The sequence below is a fragment of the Neophocaena asiaeorientalis genome, unplaced genomic scaffold (genome assembly GCF_003031525.2).
Source record: "Neophocaena asiaeorientalis asiaeorientalis breed wild unplaced genomic scaffold, Neophocaena_asiaeorientalis_V1.1 scaffold418, whole genome shotgun sequence".
NCBI classification, from domain to species: Eukaryota; Metazoa; Chordata; class Mammalia; order Artiodactyla; family Phocoenidae; genus Neophocaena; species Neophocaena asiaeorientalis.
Genome location: NW_020175731.1, coordinates 270,579 through 285,124, shown reverse-complemented (window position 1 = coordinate 285,124; position 14,546 = coordinate 270,579). Strand labels below are relative to the sequence as shown.

The 14,546-nt window shown below is 47.2% G+C and overlaps 1 protein-coding gene across 2 annotated transcripts in view; it reads right to left on the bottom strand.

The window, feature by feature from the left end:
• Nucleotides 1-14,546, bottom strand: part of SYN3 (synapsin III) — a 409,114-nt gene that overhangs the window by 298,626 nt on the left and 95,942 nt on the right. For both annotated transcript variants that reach the window (XM_024732154.1, XM_024732153.1), the window contains one exon: nt 137-293. In XM_024732154.1, coding sequence (XP_024587922.1) covers nt 137-293 — 157 coding nt within the window. The remainder of the gene's footprint in view (nt 1-136; nt 294-14,546) is intronic.

The following is a 14,546-nucleotide window of genomic DNA, read 5'->3' as shown; positions in this document are numbered from 1 at the left end:
AACCACAAAAAAAAAAAAAAAAAAAAAAGACTCCTTTTATTACTGGGCCTCCATGCTGGGGAATGGGTTCACTTCAGGGCTGGGAGGCCAGCCACACCTCCCCCTTCATTCCGGGTCAGCCTGGCCCAGCACCTACCACCCAGGGCTTGCTGCAGAAGTTGTAGACGGAGTAGAGGGAGTTGACGGCAGGCAGCCCTCCATACTGGAGGCCGATGACCAGGCTGCGGTAGTCTTCGCCCAGGGCCATGCTGTAGGCATGCTGGCGGACAAGGATGAAGTCCGGCTTGAAGGATCTGCCAAGAGAGGGGCCGGCAGCAGTGTTACATACCTTGCATTGATGGAACAATCAGGGCAACAAGCCACAGCCTGCTGGGGATAGCGCCTCAGTTCAGAATGGAGATGGGGTGTGGGAGTATGGATGAGGAAGCTCAGATGCAAACACACAGCAACTGAAAAGTAAAAGGACTGAAAACAATTCATACTTTCTTCTATTCCTTTTTAAGGTTGTTTTCTAAATTTTCTATATTGAACAACTATTTCATTTGCAATTGGAAAAAAATGTATCAAACAATTCAGTGAATATACTGTGATTTTACTAGGCACTACGGTGGATGCACATGTTACTGAGTCGTCACAACTGCCCTGGGATGTGGGTATTGCTGCCATCAACTCCATCTTACAGATGAGCACCCTGAGGCTCAGGAAGATCAGGTCACTTCCTCAAAAAGACACACTGCAGGTAAGTGGCAGGGCCAGGTCTGTGTAGCCTCACAACTCTGGATCTCAACGATGGTACAACATGGTTTTCTTCTCGTGTATCTCCAACGGTGTCTTGTCCCTTTCAAGTAACAACCTCTGGAAAGCAGCAAGAGTACTGATGTGATGGCCAAGAACATGCCAGGCTCTTTGCCGGGTCTCTCCGGAAATAAGATCCTGATTAATGCTCACAAGCAAACCTGGGCAAGGTTGGGACTATTTCTCCACCTTACAGATAAGAACTGCAGGTCAGAGAAGTTGTGAACTTCCCCAAGTCACAAAGCTTGGAAGCAGGAGAGCCACGTTTGACCTCAGGTCATCTGGCTCCAAGTCCACATGCTCTTCCCTTCATCACACGGCTCCAGGTGGATTCACATGTTGTTTCACTGCCAAGGATCCACCTGTTTCTGGATTCCTCATTTCTAAGTCACACGAGAAAATCAGACTCACGGTAGGTAGGTGGTTTACACTTAAAATGGTGTGATCCATCTGGCTCATCTGGAGTCAGACACTTCTCTTCAAATAAACTTTAGTTCTTTAAAATAATTCAAATATAAATTAAAATGACTCTCAAAAGGAAAAGACTTGCCCCCAGGGAAGACACTTTTTGAATCACTCTGAGCTTGGGCCTTATGGGGCTTGCCCTCAGGGGCTGGCACCCAGGAGCAGGCGCGTAACAAGGATGTGTTGAAGGAATGAATGATGTACATAAACATCACCTCCTGTTCCCAAAGGAAAGGGCAAGGGTCTCCCCGGCTAAGTTGTAACTCGTCCTGAGGGCGGCCACATGGACGGTGACATCTGGGTGTGGGTGGCATTTGCTCACGGAAGCAGTCAGTGATGTCACTGTGGTTAGGGTTGGCGTTGGGCTAGAAGCTTGAGACCTGCTATGCCTACAGTCCTGTTACATTCTTAGAGGTGAACCGGTTCCACCAGTGCATTTTACAGATGCGGAAACTGAGCCCTGTCGCTGGGCAGTGGCATGTGCCGGGTCACTCAGGAAAACCGTGGCACAGCAGGAGGTCGCACCCACTTCCCTGCTTTCCTTCTGCTCTCTGCCCTCCACTTTGCAGTGTCTTACAGCAACAGAGATGGAAGGCGGGATGAAGGGGTGTGTGTGTCTCTCACAGGAATCTGAGGACCAAAGGGAGCACTGACTTGTAAGACAACCATTTTCTACATTTATCTGATTTTTAAAGTAATATATGTTCATTGTAGAAAAAAAGAAAAAACACCCTTGGAAAACACAAAGAATTAAACAAAATTACCTGTAATTCTCAACTCAGAGAAAATTCTAATAACCTTTCTATGTGTTTCCTTATATGTACATTATGATCCACTAACCTATTTTCATATATATAATGTGCATTCACACTCATAATTGACTTCCTGCTTTCTGTTAATTATGATTTTGCTATTTTCCACATATTGCAGTATATTTTCCCTACCAAAATATCTTCAAAAATATCATTTCTAATGGCTACCTAATAATAGTGCACCGAATGGATATACCATATTAAGCCAACCAATCATCTATTATTATCAAGTAGCCTCTTTCCAATATTTCACACATGCACATCTTTGCACACAAATCAACCTCTTCATTTAAAACTATTTCCTTAAGATAGAGTCTGTGAAGTGGGATCATTGGGTTAAAGGGTATGAACTTTTTTAAAGGTACTCCAAAGAGTACCCCTTTTTAAAGGCGCACAGCACCATGGCACCTGACAGCAAACTCCTCACCGCAGGCTCACCAGCACAGCGGTCTTTAAAAAATACATTTTTCAATTTATAAACCATTTCCCCCAAAAGATACTCTGCACCCCACTGCTGTTTTAGTTCTCATTTTTCTGATTTTAGTGAGATCGAGTACTTTTATTAACCATATGCATTTTCTTTTCTGTATAAGTTTGCTCACATTTTTCCCCATTAAAAAAGAAATGGGGCCTCCCTGTTTCCTCATTGATGTGAGCTCTGTGTTAGGGAGGCTGCCCTTCATCTGTCACACTCAGTAATGTTTTTACTAGTTGCTTGCCTTTTTTTTTATGGCTGTGAATCTTAACAAAATATGGAAACACATTTTCCATTCCCCCTGAGTCTTTTCCTTTTGATTTCTCTCTCTGCTTTGATGCTCCGAGGGTCCTCCGGGGCCCCAGTTCCGACAGCACGATGCCCCCTCTTCCTGGCAGTGCAGTTTCCCTCACAGACAATGGTGCTAGCACACTTGGTGCCTCACTAGGGCAACTTCACTCTGCTCCAGGAGGAAATAAAGTCGTGTGCTGGGCAGCCTCCTAGTTTTTCACTGTTTGTGGAGAACTCATAAGAAGAACACAGCCTGGGGGTGGGGGTGGGGGAATCTGGCCATCTAGAAAAAGGAGGTGCCCTTCCCAGACCACCTTCCAAGAAGAGTATCCGATGGCCTGTCTTGGGATACTCTGACCCCAGCCCCAGTTATTATGGTGCTGTCTTTCCAGGCTGTCTAGAGCTCACCTCTAAATCAGATCTTTCTTACTCTTTGAAATAAAGTAGTGGCCACCTCCTAGTTGTCTTCCAGGATTTGGGAATCTACCTCAAGCTTCCATATTCCAAGTGCTCTTTTAAAATTATACATCAACTCCATGCTCGAAACCCTCAGAAGTCTTCCCTCTTTCTGATGACAGATCCTCACCTCCTTCCCATGGCTACAAGGTCCCTGCCCACCTCTCCATCCTCATTTCTACTTTATCCCCTCCCTCACCTCCACCCAAACCACCCTGACAACGGCTCCTCCCTCTAATTCTCAACCTGGATGCTCTTCTCCCAAATTGCTCGTGGGTGCCTCCTTCTTATCATTCATTGGCTCAAATTCATTTCCTGAAAGATACCTGTCCTGTTCGCTCTATTGAAATTTTCCCCAACCCTCATATTGCCCTATTTTCTTTTCTTCACACCTCTTATGACAATTGTATTTCTCCTGTTTATATGTTAAGTTGTTTATTGTCTGTCTCTCCCCTCTAAAGATGTCAGCTCAATGAGAACAGGGGACCTGCCCATCTTGGACAAAACAGGCCTTATCAATATTTTTAAATGAACGATGAAGTTAATGAATTCATGTACACAGGAAAGAATGAGTGAACACAAAGTGGAAAAAGGAGTGACCTCTTTCCTTGTGGCCCTAGAGAAGAGAATTAGGGTTGATGGCCAAAGCAGCCAGGAGATAACATGTGGCCCCTAATAACCAGGGGGCTGCCTTACAAGGTAATGAGTCCTGTGTTCCTAGAGGAATATTAGCATCACCAAGAAGGTTTTAACCCCAGAGAATGAAAGTCAGACCCCATGACTGCTTAAGATTCTCAGATACAATATGTGAGAAATAAACACTCTCCATGTGTAATGTATCACTGCAAACCAGGCATGTGTCACAGTTCAAATTTTGCCATTGGCTGATGCACAGAATGCACAGTGTCCTTCCAGACAGCCTGGGATACAAGGGATTTGCATGGAAAGCAGAAAAGTTAGCGACTCCGGCACTTAGTTCCTCCCTCCATACCCAGCACCCAAGGTTCTCTATCCAGTCAGGGAACAGCCACATCCTGCATGTCACCCCAACACCCAAGGATGTGGTCAGTAGCTTCTGGGCCTGACAGCAGACCAAGCATCCCTGTAGAGGCTGAGATCCTGAGATGACTGGGACACAATCCCTGCTTTCATGAAACTCACAGTCCTAGAGGAGCTGGGTGCAAAGCTAAAAGATAAGGATTTGCTAAAAGAACAAAAGAAAAATTGAGTGAGTGAAATAACAGAGGCATGTATGAAACACTAAGGTGGCTCTCTGTCTGGGGAGGGTGTGGACGAGTGTGTGCTGGCTGGGTCATGGAAGAAAAGTAGGGGTTTGTCAGGTGGACTGGGTTTTAAAGGTTTCCAGGTAGAGGGAATGGCACCTGCAACTGCATGAACGAACCCCTGAAGTGGGGGGTGTAATGGACTGTGCTGGTTTTGTTTTAGCTTCTCAGTAGCCTTCTTTTTGGGGGGAAACAGACTCCGTGATAAAGTCCTCTCCAAACAGAGAACCACATTTCCCTGGGCATTAACTGGTCTAAGGATTGTGTTGCTGATGTAAAATGGGCCCGTCGCAATCCTCTTCTGAGGGGCCAGCTAAGCTGGAGTGACGTCATGTGGGGCTGATGAACACCGCTTTCCTGCTCCATGGAGGGATCCCACCTGTACCAGAAGTGCCACTAGGAACAACACAAGGAGGGAGACAAAAGCCTGCCTGCATCACTTAGCCCCTGGATCCTGACACCAGAGCCATCTTTATCTTCTGAATTATGTGAGCTATTAAGTTGTCTCTTTTGCCTACACTAGTTTGAATTGGTTCTGGCGCTTCCCATCACTATTGCTCTGGCTGACACTGGGAAGAAGTGGCAAAGTTTGCAATTGGTTGCACGGTTGGAGTATGAGGTCTGATAAGGTGGTGGCAAGACATGAGGCTATAGGTAGAAAAATTCCCAACAACTCTCATGACCCCCTCCTGCTCTTCTGTCTCCACAGACCCACTGGGCCCACACCCTGTGTCTGTCATGCCTGAGCAAGAAGACCTCCTTCAGTCCCAAACAAGTTGGCACATCCTGGCTGGAGGCTGTACTTGGGTTTTCCTGTTATTTAGACTTAATATGAGCTATATTATTTGGGTTTCTGATCCCAGGTCTTTCTCAAAAGTGGCAGTCGACACTGGAGAGGAAATCAAAGACAACATATAATTAAATGGTAGAGTTGGGACAGGTGACGCATTGCTTGGAGATTATTAGGTGATCCAGGCAGCGTCAAGAGGTAGGGGCCAAAGGCTGAGTGACTTTTAACCACTGGAGAAGTGTAATAATTCCCTCAATATGCAGAAGCCTGCGGTGGCAAGAAAACATTTTTGGCTGGGCTTTGCCTGGGACCTAAGCTAATAAGCAGAAGCCTCATTATTCTCAGCCACTTGACTACTATTTGGTAACAGTCCCCTGTTCCCGGGAGAGCCAGGCTGACTAAGGGTGACAATGTTGCTAATTTTGGTCACATGTTTACCCATCACACTCAGACCTAACCCCAGCCACACCTGGGAAGGCTCTGGACTTCCTGACATCTGAGTCCACCAGCAGAGACTTCGGGTGTCCTTGTAACTTCTCCACATTTCTCACAATCCTTCCCCATTCCCCTCCCCCTCTGAAAATTCAACCTCAGGTACCAAATCTGTGGGAAGGAGACCAAGAGAACTGAGGAAGCCCGCAAAAACAGGTGTCCTGAGGAAAAGGGGAGGGGGAATGGCCACACTCCTGAAGGCTTAGGGACCATAACCTCCAGCAAGGACAGAACAGAGGAGATGTGCACACTTGGCAAACGGAGGGCTTTGAGTGGGCGATGTGGAAGGACTTTGGGAATTAGCGATGCTTCCCGCCAGTCTGAGGACTGCAACAAATTAGTCCAGGCCGAAAAGAAAGTAGGTGGCAGCCAACCAGGAATCTGGCGAGAAGCAGACAACAGGATGCTGCAGTGAGGTCTGTGGGGCCCGCACAGCAGCTGCCAGCTGCACGGCGGGATGACGGTGGGGAAGGGGCCCGGCAGGGTTTATGAACAGCCAGGCTCTCTGATGAATCCTGGGGCTCTCTTTGTAAACTACTAGGAGGTTAATAAAACACAGACACGAGTTGCTGGAGGAAGTAGGCTTCCCTGTCTCCCTTCTCAGCCTCAGAATCTCTGTCTCTTTACCCTAGTCTCTTCCTTCCTTTTCATTTCAGAGAAGGAGTCCTTGCTGCTCCATCCTCCTCCTCCATCACCCTGGGGATCCCACATGTTATGGGTTGAATTGTGTCCCCCCCCCAAAAGATACATTGAAGTCCTGAGCCCCATTACGTGTGTGTGTGTGTGTGTGTGTGTGTGTGTGTGTGTGTGTGTGTATGACCTTAATTGGAAATAGGTGTTTGCAGATTTAATCAAGTTAAGGTGAGTCATACTGGAGTAGGGCAGGCCCTAATCCAATGACTGGAATCTTTATAAGAAGAGGTAAATCTGGACACAGACACAGAGAGGAAGAGGAAAATGCCATGTGATGAAGGAGCCAAAGGTTGGAGTGATGTGTCTACATGTCAAGGAACATCAGGGATTACTGGCAACCAAGAGAAGCCAGGAAGAGACAGGGATGGATCCTCACCTAGATCCTTGAGAGGGAGCATGGCCCTGCTGACACCTTGATCTCAGACTTCCAGCCTCCAGAACCGTGAGAGAATACATTTCTGTTGTGTACGTCGCCCAGCCTCTGGTACTTAGCTACTACAGCAGCCTCAGGAAACGAATACTCTGCACAACCACAATATTTCCTCTTTCTAGCAGCTTCCTGGCTTTCTTTGTTCTTGTGTGTATCCATCCACAGCCCCCCCACCACTTCCCAAAACAACAACCCCGACTCCAACAATAAGAAAACCTGCACTTCAAAGGTTGAAAATGAATGACAGTAATGTTCATATTTACGTAAAAGAGTTAACAAATCAACAAAAAATAATGCATGGAGATCTGTTTGGAAGGATGTTCACCACAAATGCTAAGCTGGCTATCTCTATAGGGTGGGATGGAAAATGGGGGTTTTTACATTCTTCTTCAGACTTTTTGGTACCATCTGCATTTAAAAAAAAGAGCACAAAGCATTTTTACAACTAGGAAAAAACAATGAGGTTTATCTTCATTTTGGAAAAAAGCGATAAATCTAACAATGATGTAACATCATGGAAAACGCTTATAGGACAATTTCATGTGACATAAAACCATAGAAAAGAAATCTGTGTAATGACTAAAGCACTGTAAAAATGATAGGCCTGGAAGGGGAGCGGGAACATTGTTAATTTGTTAAGGTGGTGAGGCTGCAGGTGATTTCTTTCGTTTTGAAAATTTCCTTTTTTGTTATCATGTGGTTTGGGCAATAACCAGAACTTCTGATTGGCATAAATAAATAACTGAATGTAAAACAACCCCCTTCACTTGGCCTGGCAGCCATAACTAGCCATTCCCCCACTTCCTCCAGTTGCTACTGTCTGTGCCTGCTAGCCCCAATTCCCACATACCCATCTCCATCACCCTCTGCATCTGGCTGCCATTCCCCTTTCCACCCTAGTGAAATCACACTGAGATCAATCTGAAATGCCAAACTCCAGGATCAAATGGACTCTGCTATGCCCTCAATTTCCTTGATTTCTAATAACAGCTAATGTACAATGAGCCTCTATTCTAAGCCCTCTGCATATCTTCTATCAGTTAAGCAGCTGTTACTTTCATCCCCATTTTCCAGATAAGGAAACTGAGGCACAGAGTGGTTATGGAACTTGCCGAGGTTACACAGCCATTGTTGGTGGAACCACGAGTCAAACCTGGAAGCTGTTGGCTCTAGAGAAGGGTTTCTCACTCTTTGCACTATTGACCTTTGGACCTGGATAATTCTTCCTTGTGGGGGCTGTCCTGTGCATTGTAGGGTGAGGCACATCCCTGGCCTCCACCCAACAGATGCAGTAGCACCTCCATGCCCAGCTGTGACAACTAAAAATGTCTCTAGACATTGCCAAGAGTCCTCTGGGGGGCAAATTCACCCTGGTCCTCGTGGCCTCTGTAGCATGATCCTCATCGTCCCTGCCCTAAAGACGCTCTCCCCTTGCTTCCCAGCTGCTTCCTCCCGGCTCCTCACTGTGTCTTCTCCCCCACTGTGGCTCTTCTCCAAGGCCCAGTGTTGGTTCCCTGCCCCATGAAATCGCCTCCATTCAGTGGGTTCACCCACCTTGTCCTCACAGGCAATAGTGGAACAGAGCACGTCCTCTGCACCAGGAGTCATTTTTAGGCTTTTAATTACGTTAATCTTTAATCCTTACAATGACCCTATAGGAGGGAGATTATCAATAGCCTTATTTTTCAAGAAACTAAGGCACCAATAATCCATAAAAATATCGAATTGCTATGTTGTATACCTAAAACTAATATAATATTGTAAGTCAACTATACTTCAACTGAAAATAAATAAAAATAAAGTAAATAATAAATTTAAAAAAAGAAACTAAGGCACCAATAATCCATAAAAATATCGAATTGCTATGTTGTATACCTAAAACTAATATAATATTGTAAGTCAACTATACTTCAACTGAAAATAAATAAAAATAAAGTAAATAATAAATTTAAAAAAAGAAACTAAGGCACCGAGAGATTAAGCACAACAAAAACAAGGTCCACATGAGACCTGAGTGCTTCAAAGCTGATGTACATAGCCAGTGTGCTACCAGCACCATCCTTATCACCTCAGATTCACTGTGCCTGGACCCTAAGTCATCAGTCTCCCCCAGTGTGGATCTCCTGACTTCTGTTAAGGCACCTCCCATGCCCCCAGGAACCCAGGATCTGTCACCCTGAAGTCATCTGCGATTCTTCTCTCTGAGCCCCTATGTAGGGAGCTGACTTCCCGCTCCAGAAGTGTATAGGGTTTCCCCCTACACTCCCACTCCCCACTCTCACTCTGGTTTTCCCTCCTATTGCCTCATGCCCAGGACGTCTCAGCACACCCTTAGCTCCTAAGCCCTGGTCACAAACCCCTCCTCTTGCTCCTCTGCAGCACAGAATCCAGACTGCTGAGTGCTGAGTGTGATGTGACCCCCCTGCCTCTGTCCCCGGATTCCCAAGCTAAATGCCAACAGGGCCCAAGCAGGTAACATCAGGCTAGGGGAGCGGCCAGTCTTTTCTAGCAGTGTCCTTGGTGGTCTTCTTCTAACACATATTCTCTTTGTTTCCAAATTAAACACGGGAATATTCTTCATTTCCACAATGTTCTCTCCAACCTTTTTTAGGAGCAGGCACGTCCCCTACTCTACCTTTCATTTTCCCACTTTTGATAACAACTTGAGCGCTAGAAACATTTTGTCTTCCTGTAGGAGAGCACAGCCTCTATGACAGACGGCAGCTAATGCAGGCCTCTGTGGAGAGCTAGGAGAAGTGGGGACTGGTGAAATGGAAAACAGCCTAAGCTCTAGACGTTATGGCCTCCTAGGAACGAGGTCCCAGGTAGCCCTAATGCCTTTCTAAAGAAGCCCAAATCTGGATATTTATAAGAAATTCTCAGTTACTTAAATGCTGATGGCTCATTCAAAAATTTCTAAAACTCACCATGCACCAAAAATAAATAAAGCAGGACTGCTATGGGAAAAACTCCAATGAAACTCAAGGCTACACCTATAGGAGGCAATTGTGACCAACTCCAGCATATGGTGGCCACATGGAAATACTTGGTCCAGTCTTACCAAATCCTCTGATTTTCAAATGTAGCTAGAAACCTGTCTTTTATATGAAATCTTTTTGTGTGAAATCTCTCCTTTTAAAAAAATATGGGACCACATTGTGTGTACAAACCAAAATTATCTGGACGGGGGGATGTGGTCTGAAAGCGGGCAGTGCATGTTCTCCAACTTAGAGGGGGAAGGTCCCTCTCTCGCCGCCACCCTCATCTACATCCCACTCCTGCGCTAATCTTGAAATCCTGCTTCCCTCCTGCCACTCTGCTGTTCAAAATCCTCCAGCAGCCTCACTGCCTACAGGTGGGAGTTCATACTTCTTCCTCTGGGGCTCAGTGCTCCCCAGAAAGTGGCCTGGGCCTCCTCTTAGCTCCGACACCTCTGTGCTCCTAGGACGACCTTCTGCCCAGGTCCATGGTCCTGCTGACCCCACGCTCATCTTCCATCCATTCATACTGCACTCTGTCCACACCACTCCCCATGCTTAGGAAACTGCCCTTCAAAAATTCCAACTCAAATCCCACTTCCTCACAATTTCTTCCCATCCTCCATTCCTGTCACCTTCAGGGTGTCTGGCTCATGTGGAAATTCCTCACACAGCATCTCCTGACAGCTCACGAGTTGTGGTCTCCTACTTAACTTTTCACCTGTCCAAGGGTGCCTCCATCTGGGGGCAGGGTTCTTGCCTTGCCTCTCAAGTCTCCTCTCCACGTTGCCCAGAGACATTTTCGTAGGACACACACCTGAGCGTGTTGCTCTCCTGGTTTTGGAGGCTGCCCACTGTGTACAGATTGAAGCCCAATTGCTATAGCATGACACAGAGAATCCTGAGTCTGGTTTGATTTTAAAAGATCTAATTCTCCAGTTCCACTGTGGTCATCTATGGTCAAACAGATGATATGCATCCTATACTTCAGCCACACAGGACTCCAACTATACCCAGAAGCCACGATCTGTCTCACCTTTTAACTCTATACATACTTGGGAAAATGTAAAGGACAGCAGGCTATTCAGAGAGAGCATTGTGGAAATTAAGAATATTCCTACGTATTTAATATGGTAAAAAGTGAGCCCAGGAATGCTCTTGCTCATCTACCTGCTCTTACTGGTCTTTCAAGGCTCACTCTTTTTTTTTTTTTTGTGGTACACGGGCCTCTCACTGCTGTGGCCCCTCCCACCGCGGAGCACATGCTCCGGACACGCAGGCTCGGCGGCCGCTCCGCAGCATGTGGGACCTTCCCGCACCGGGGCACGAACCCGCGTCCCCTGCATCGGCAGGCGGACTCTCAACCACTGCGCCACCAGGCAAGCCCTCAAAGCTCACTCTTAATCAGTCATTCCCTGTAAAATGGGCTGGTATTACTTACTTCCTGGGATGAAAGTTAACCAACACACACACACACACACACACACACACACACACACACACACACACTTTGAAAACAGTGAAGGTCTCTGAACAACCAGGGGCTGTTGCATATCTGTGTATACCACGCCCCTGACTGCCTGGCAGGTGTCCAATACTAGTAGGTGCTCAGGACATGCATGTGGAAATGGAGTGTGCTCTGACTTCCCTTCCCAGGGTCCTGGCCCATGAAAAGTCAGCAGCACTTCAACAACTAGCAGGGACGAAGGACCCCAAGACAGCAAAAGAGCATGAGGAGCGGTGGGCAAAGCATGGCACAGTCTAGTCCCAGTTCTGCCCCTGACTTGTCGTGGGTCTCTGACACTGCTGCTTCTCCTCTCTGGGCCTCAGTTTTCTCACTGGTAAAAGGACAGTTGGGCTAAGTGACCTCCAAGGGCCCTTCCTAGGGTAACTGCTTCCAGTTGCAGCCTTGGAACCAAGGCTTTCATCACCAACCTCTCTATCGTATCTGTCCGAGTTCCCTTGTGACATTCTGTCATGTAGCAGTAGTTTATAAGAATCACGATCACTGACTATTGGGTACTTGCTGAGTGCCAGGCACCCACAAGGGGCTTTTCAAGCCTTATCTTATCGAATCCTCACATAAAGCCCCTATGAAGTGGGTCATTGTCTTGTGAGTCCCCTAAAAGAGATGCCCAAAACAGGCTTCCAAAGCCTATGATTCATGGAGGGAGGGTGTGCTCTTGAGGAAAAGCTGTAAGAGAAGCAGGACAGGAAGGTGAAGGGGCTGAGGATGGATGTAGCTGTGGGTAAGCTCTAGCCTTGGCTTGATCTATAGAAATTTCTGGAGCATAAATAGTCCCATGGAGTTGTCCCATCTTGAGGAAAGAGAACTGGGCTTTTGTGTCCCCAGTATCAGTCAGTTACCAGCTCCCCTGATGGGAGGGGGAATGGCGGCCAAAGGAGATAGCCTTTCGGCCGTCTCAGGGATGCTGTTACCATAAGCCAAAGGCTCTGGAGAAGTCCAGAGGTATAGCCATTACCACAGCACTCACAGTGCTGGGGATGGCTGCACTAGCTGGCAACGGGGGTCTGAGCAGAGAACCACAGCATCTATACAACGCTATTATTAGCCCATTTGGCAAATGGGAAAAACCGAGACCAGGAGTGGTTAAACATGCTCTCTGGGTCGCAGAACTATAGAGCTCTGTACCATTAAGTACAAATCACATCTCCCATAAGCAGTCCCCACCCCTGTGGAGCAGGACTCATGGGCCTCTGTTTTCCTGGCACCCAGAACAGTTACTGCATCCAAAGGGTGCTGAGGTGTACCTGGAATAGCTGGGTTTGTGAGGTGCAGCTCGCCATGGCTGTGAGGTCTCAGGGTACCATGTGTCTGTGAGGCAGGGAGGTTAGCCCTCACCCCACGCGGGGGCCAGGGGAGCGTCCTGCTCTCTGACAGCTGCCTGGGCTCCAAGCCCTGTCAGCAGCCTGCTCCACGCTGGGGCGGGCCTCCTGCCAGGCTGCCACTGCGGGAAGGGGAACATTATTCATCAGGGAGATAAGGCAGCTGATGAGAGATGGGCCTCAGAGCAGCTGTTTCTCACCAGTGGCTGGAGCGGATTCTAGAGAAGTGGAGGGGAGGGCAAGATGGGGGAAGCCCATTTTGAGATAAAAAATGATGGTACTGCTGGGGGGTGACGGGAGAGCACATTTCCAACTGAGACTGGGTGCTAGTATACACTTATATCCAAGGCCTTTCCCACAAATATTTGTGCCTGACGAACCACACGTGTGCCTCTGTCAGATTAACTATTGAACAAATCAGGGGGTTCTCTCATCAGCTCACTCAGCAAGAAGTATCCACCTGGAGGGGTACATAGTTCCCAGAAAGACGTCTTCCCCAAGCTTACAGTCCACTGAAATAGACTTGGGGCTAAGGGAGACTGAGCGCTCCTGGCTGGGCTACAGCCCTAAATCCTCATTTCCTGCCTCCAGGGCACTCAAGCAGCAATGACTTCAGGGGCCCTAAGCCCCCTTCCTGCAGCTCCCCTGGGACTCTCCTCTCAAAGCTAGCCCCTACAGGGTGGAATTCTCCCGACTGAGGAGCAAGTGTGGGTGAGGTTTCTTTATCTTTTTTTGTTTGTTGGTTTCTTTTTTGAAAGGAGCCATTAAAAAGGGCCCCAAGGGTTTCCTGGGAGAGAGGAGAGAGTTGGGCGGATCCTCTGCAGTGGGAAACGGGCTCCTGAGGGTCTTCGCTGACGCACCAGGCCACCCCTCCCACCTCCTCCCCTGAGCGGCTGTCACCTTCCTTTCTGACCACACTGGAGGGTTTCCTCAGAAGTCAGGCTCTCCCCTGTCCCATGTCCTGCAGTGCACCTTCCCACCTTGGCCTCCTGGCTAACCTTTCCTTTTCCTTAGCAGGCAGAACAGGGAGGTGTGCATACAGGGGTCTTTAAGAGCATCTGTGATATTACACTTTTCTTTATAAACTAAAACAAATGCTGCAGAATGTTGATTTGACAAGCAGGGTCATGAGCACACGAATAACAACAGGTAATGTTTATTAAGCACATGGTGCCTGTGAGGAAATTTTGCCTTTTAAAGAGCTTTACCTTAATTAATCCCGACAATTACCTTTAGAGGCAGGTGTTTTTTTTAAAAAACTTTTAATTTTATATTGGAGTATAGCCGATGAACAATGTTGTGATAGTTTCAGGTGCACAGCAAAGGGACTCAGCCATACATTTACGTGTACCCATTCTCCCCCAGACTCCCCTCCCACCCAGGCTGCCACATAACATGGAGCAGAGTTCCCTGTGCTCTACAGTACATCCTTGTTGGTTACCCATTTTACATAGAGCAGTGTGTAAGTTGTTTTTTCCTAATAAGACAGAGGCACAGAGAGGTTAAGTCACCTCTCCAATGTCCTACTGTGGAGCCAGGGAGCCTGGCCCCTCACCACCTCAGTGTATGGGTGTTTGTTATACTATTCTCTGAACTGCTCCTGTGCTTGAAACAGTTTAGATCTGTTTTCTTTAAAGATTTGAAGTAAGTATGGCAAAATGTTAGTATCTGTTAAATTGGTGTGTTCAGCTCTGCTTAAAATTATTCCAAACTTAAAAAAATATATACGAATATTTCAA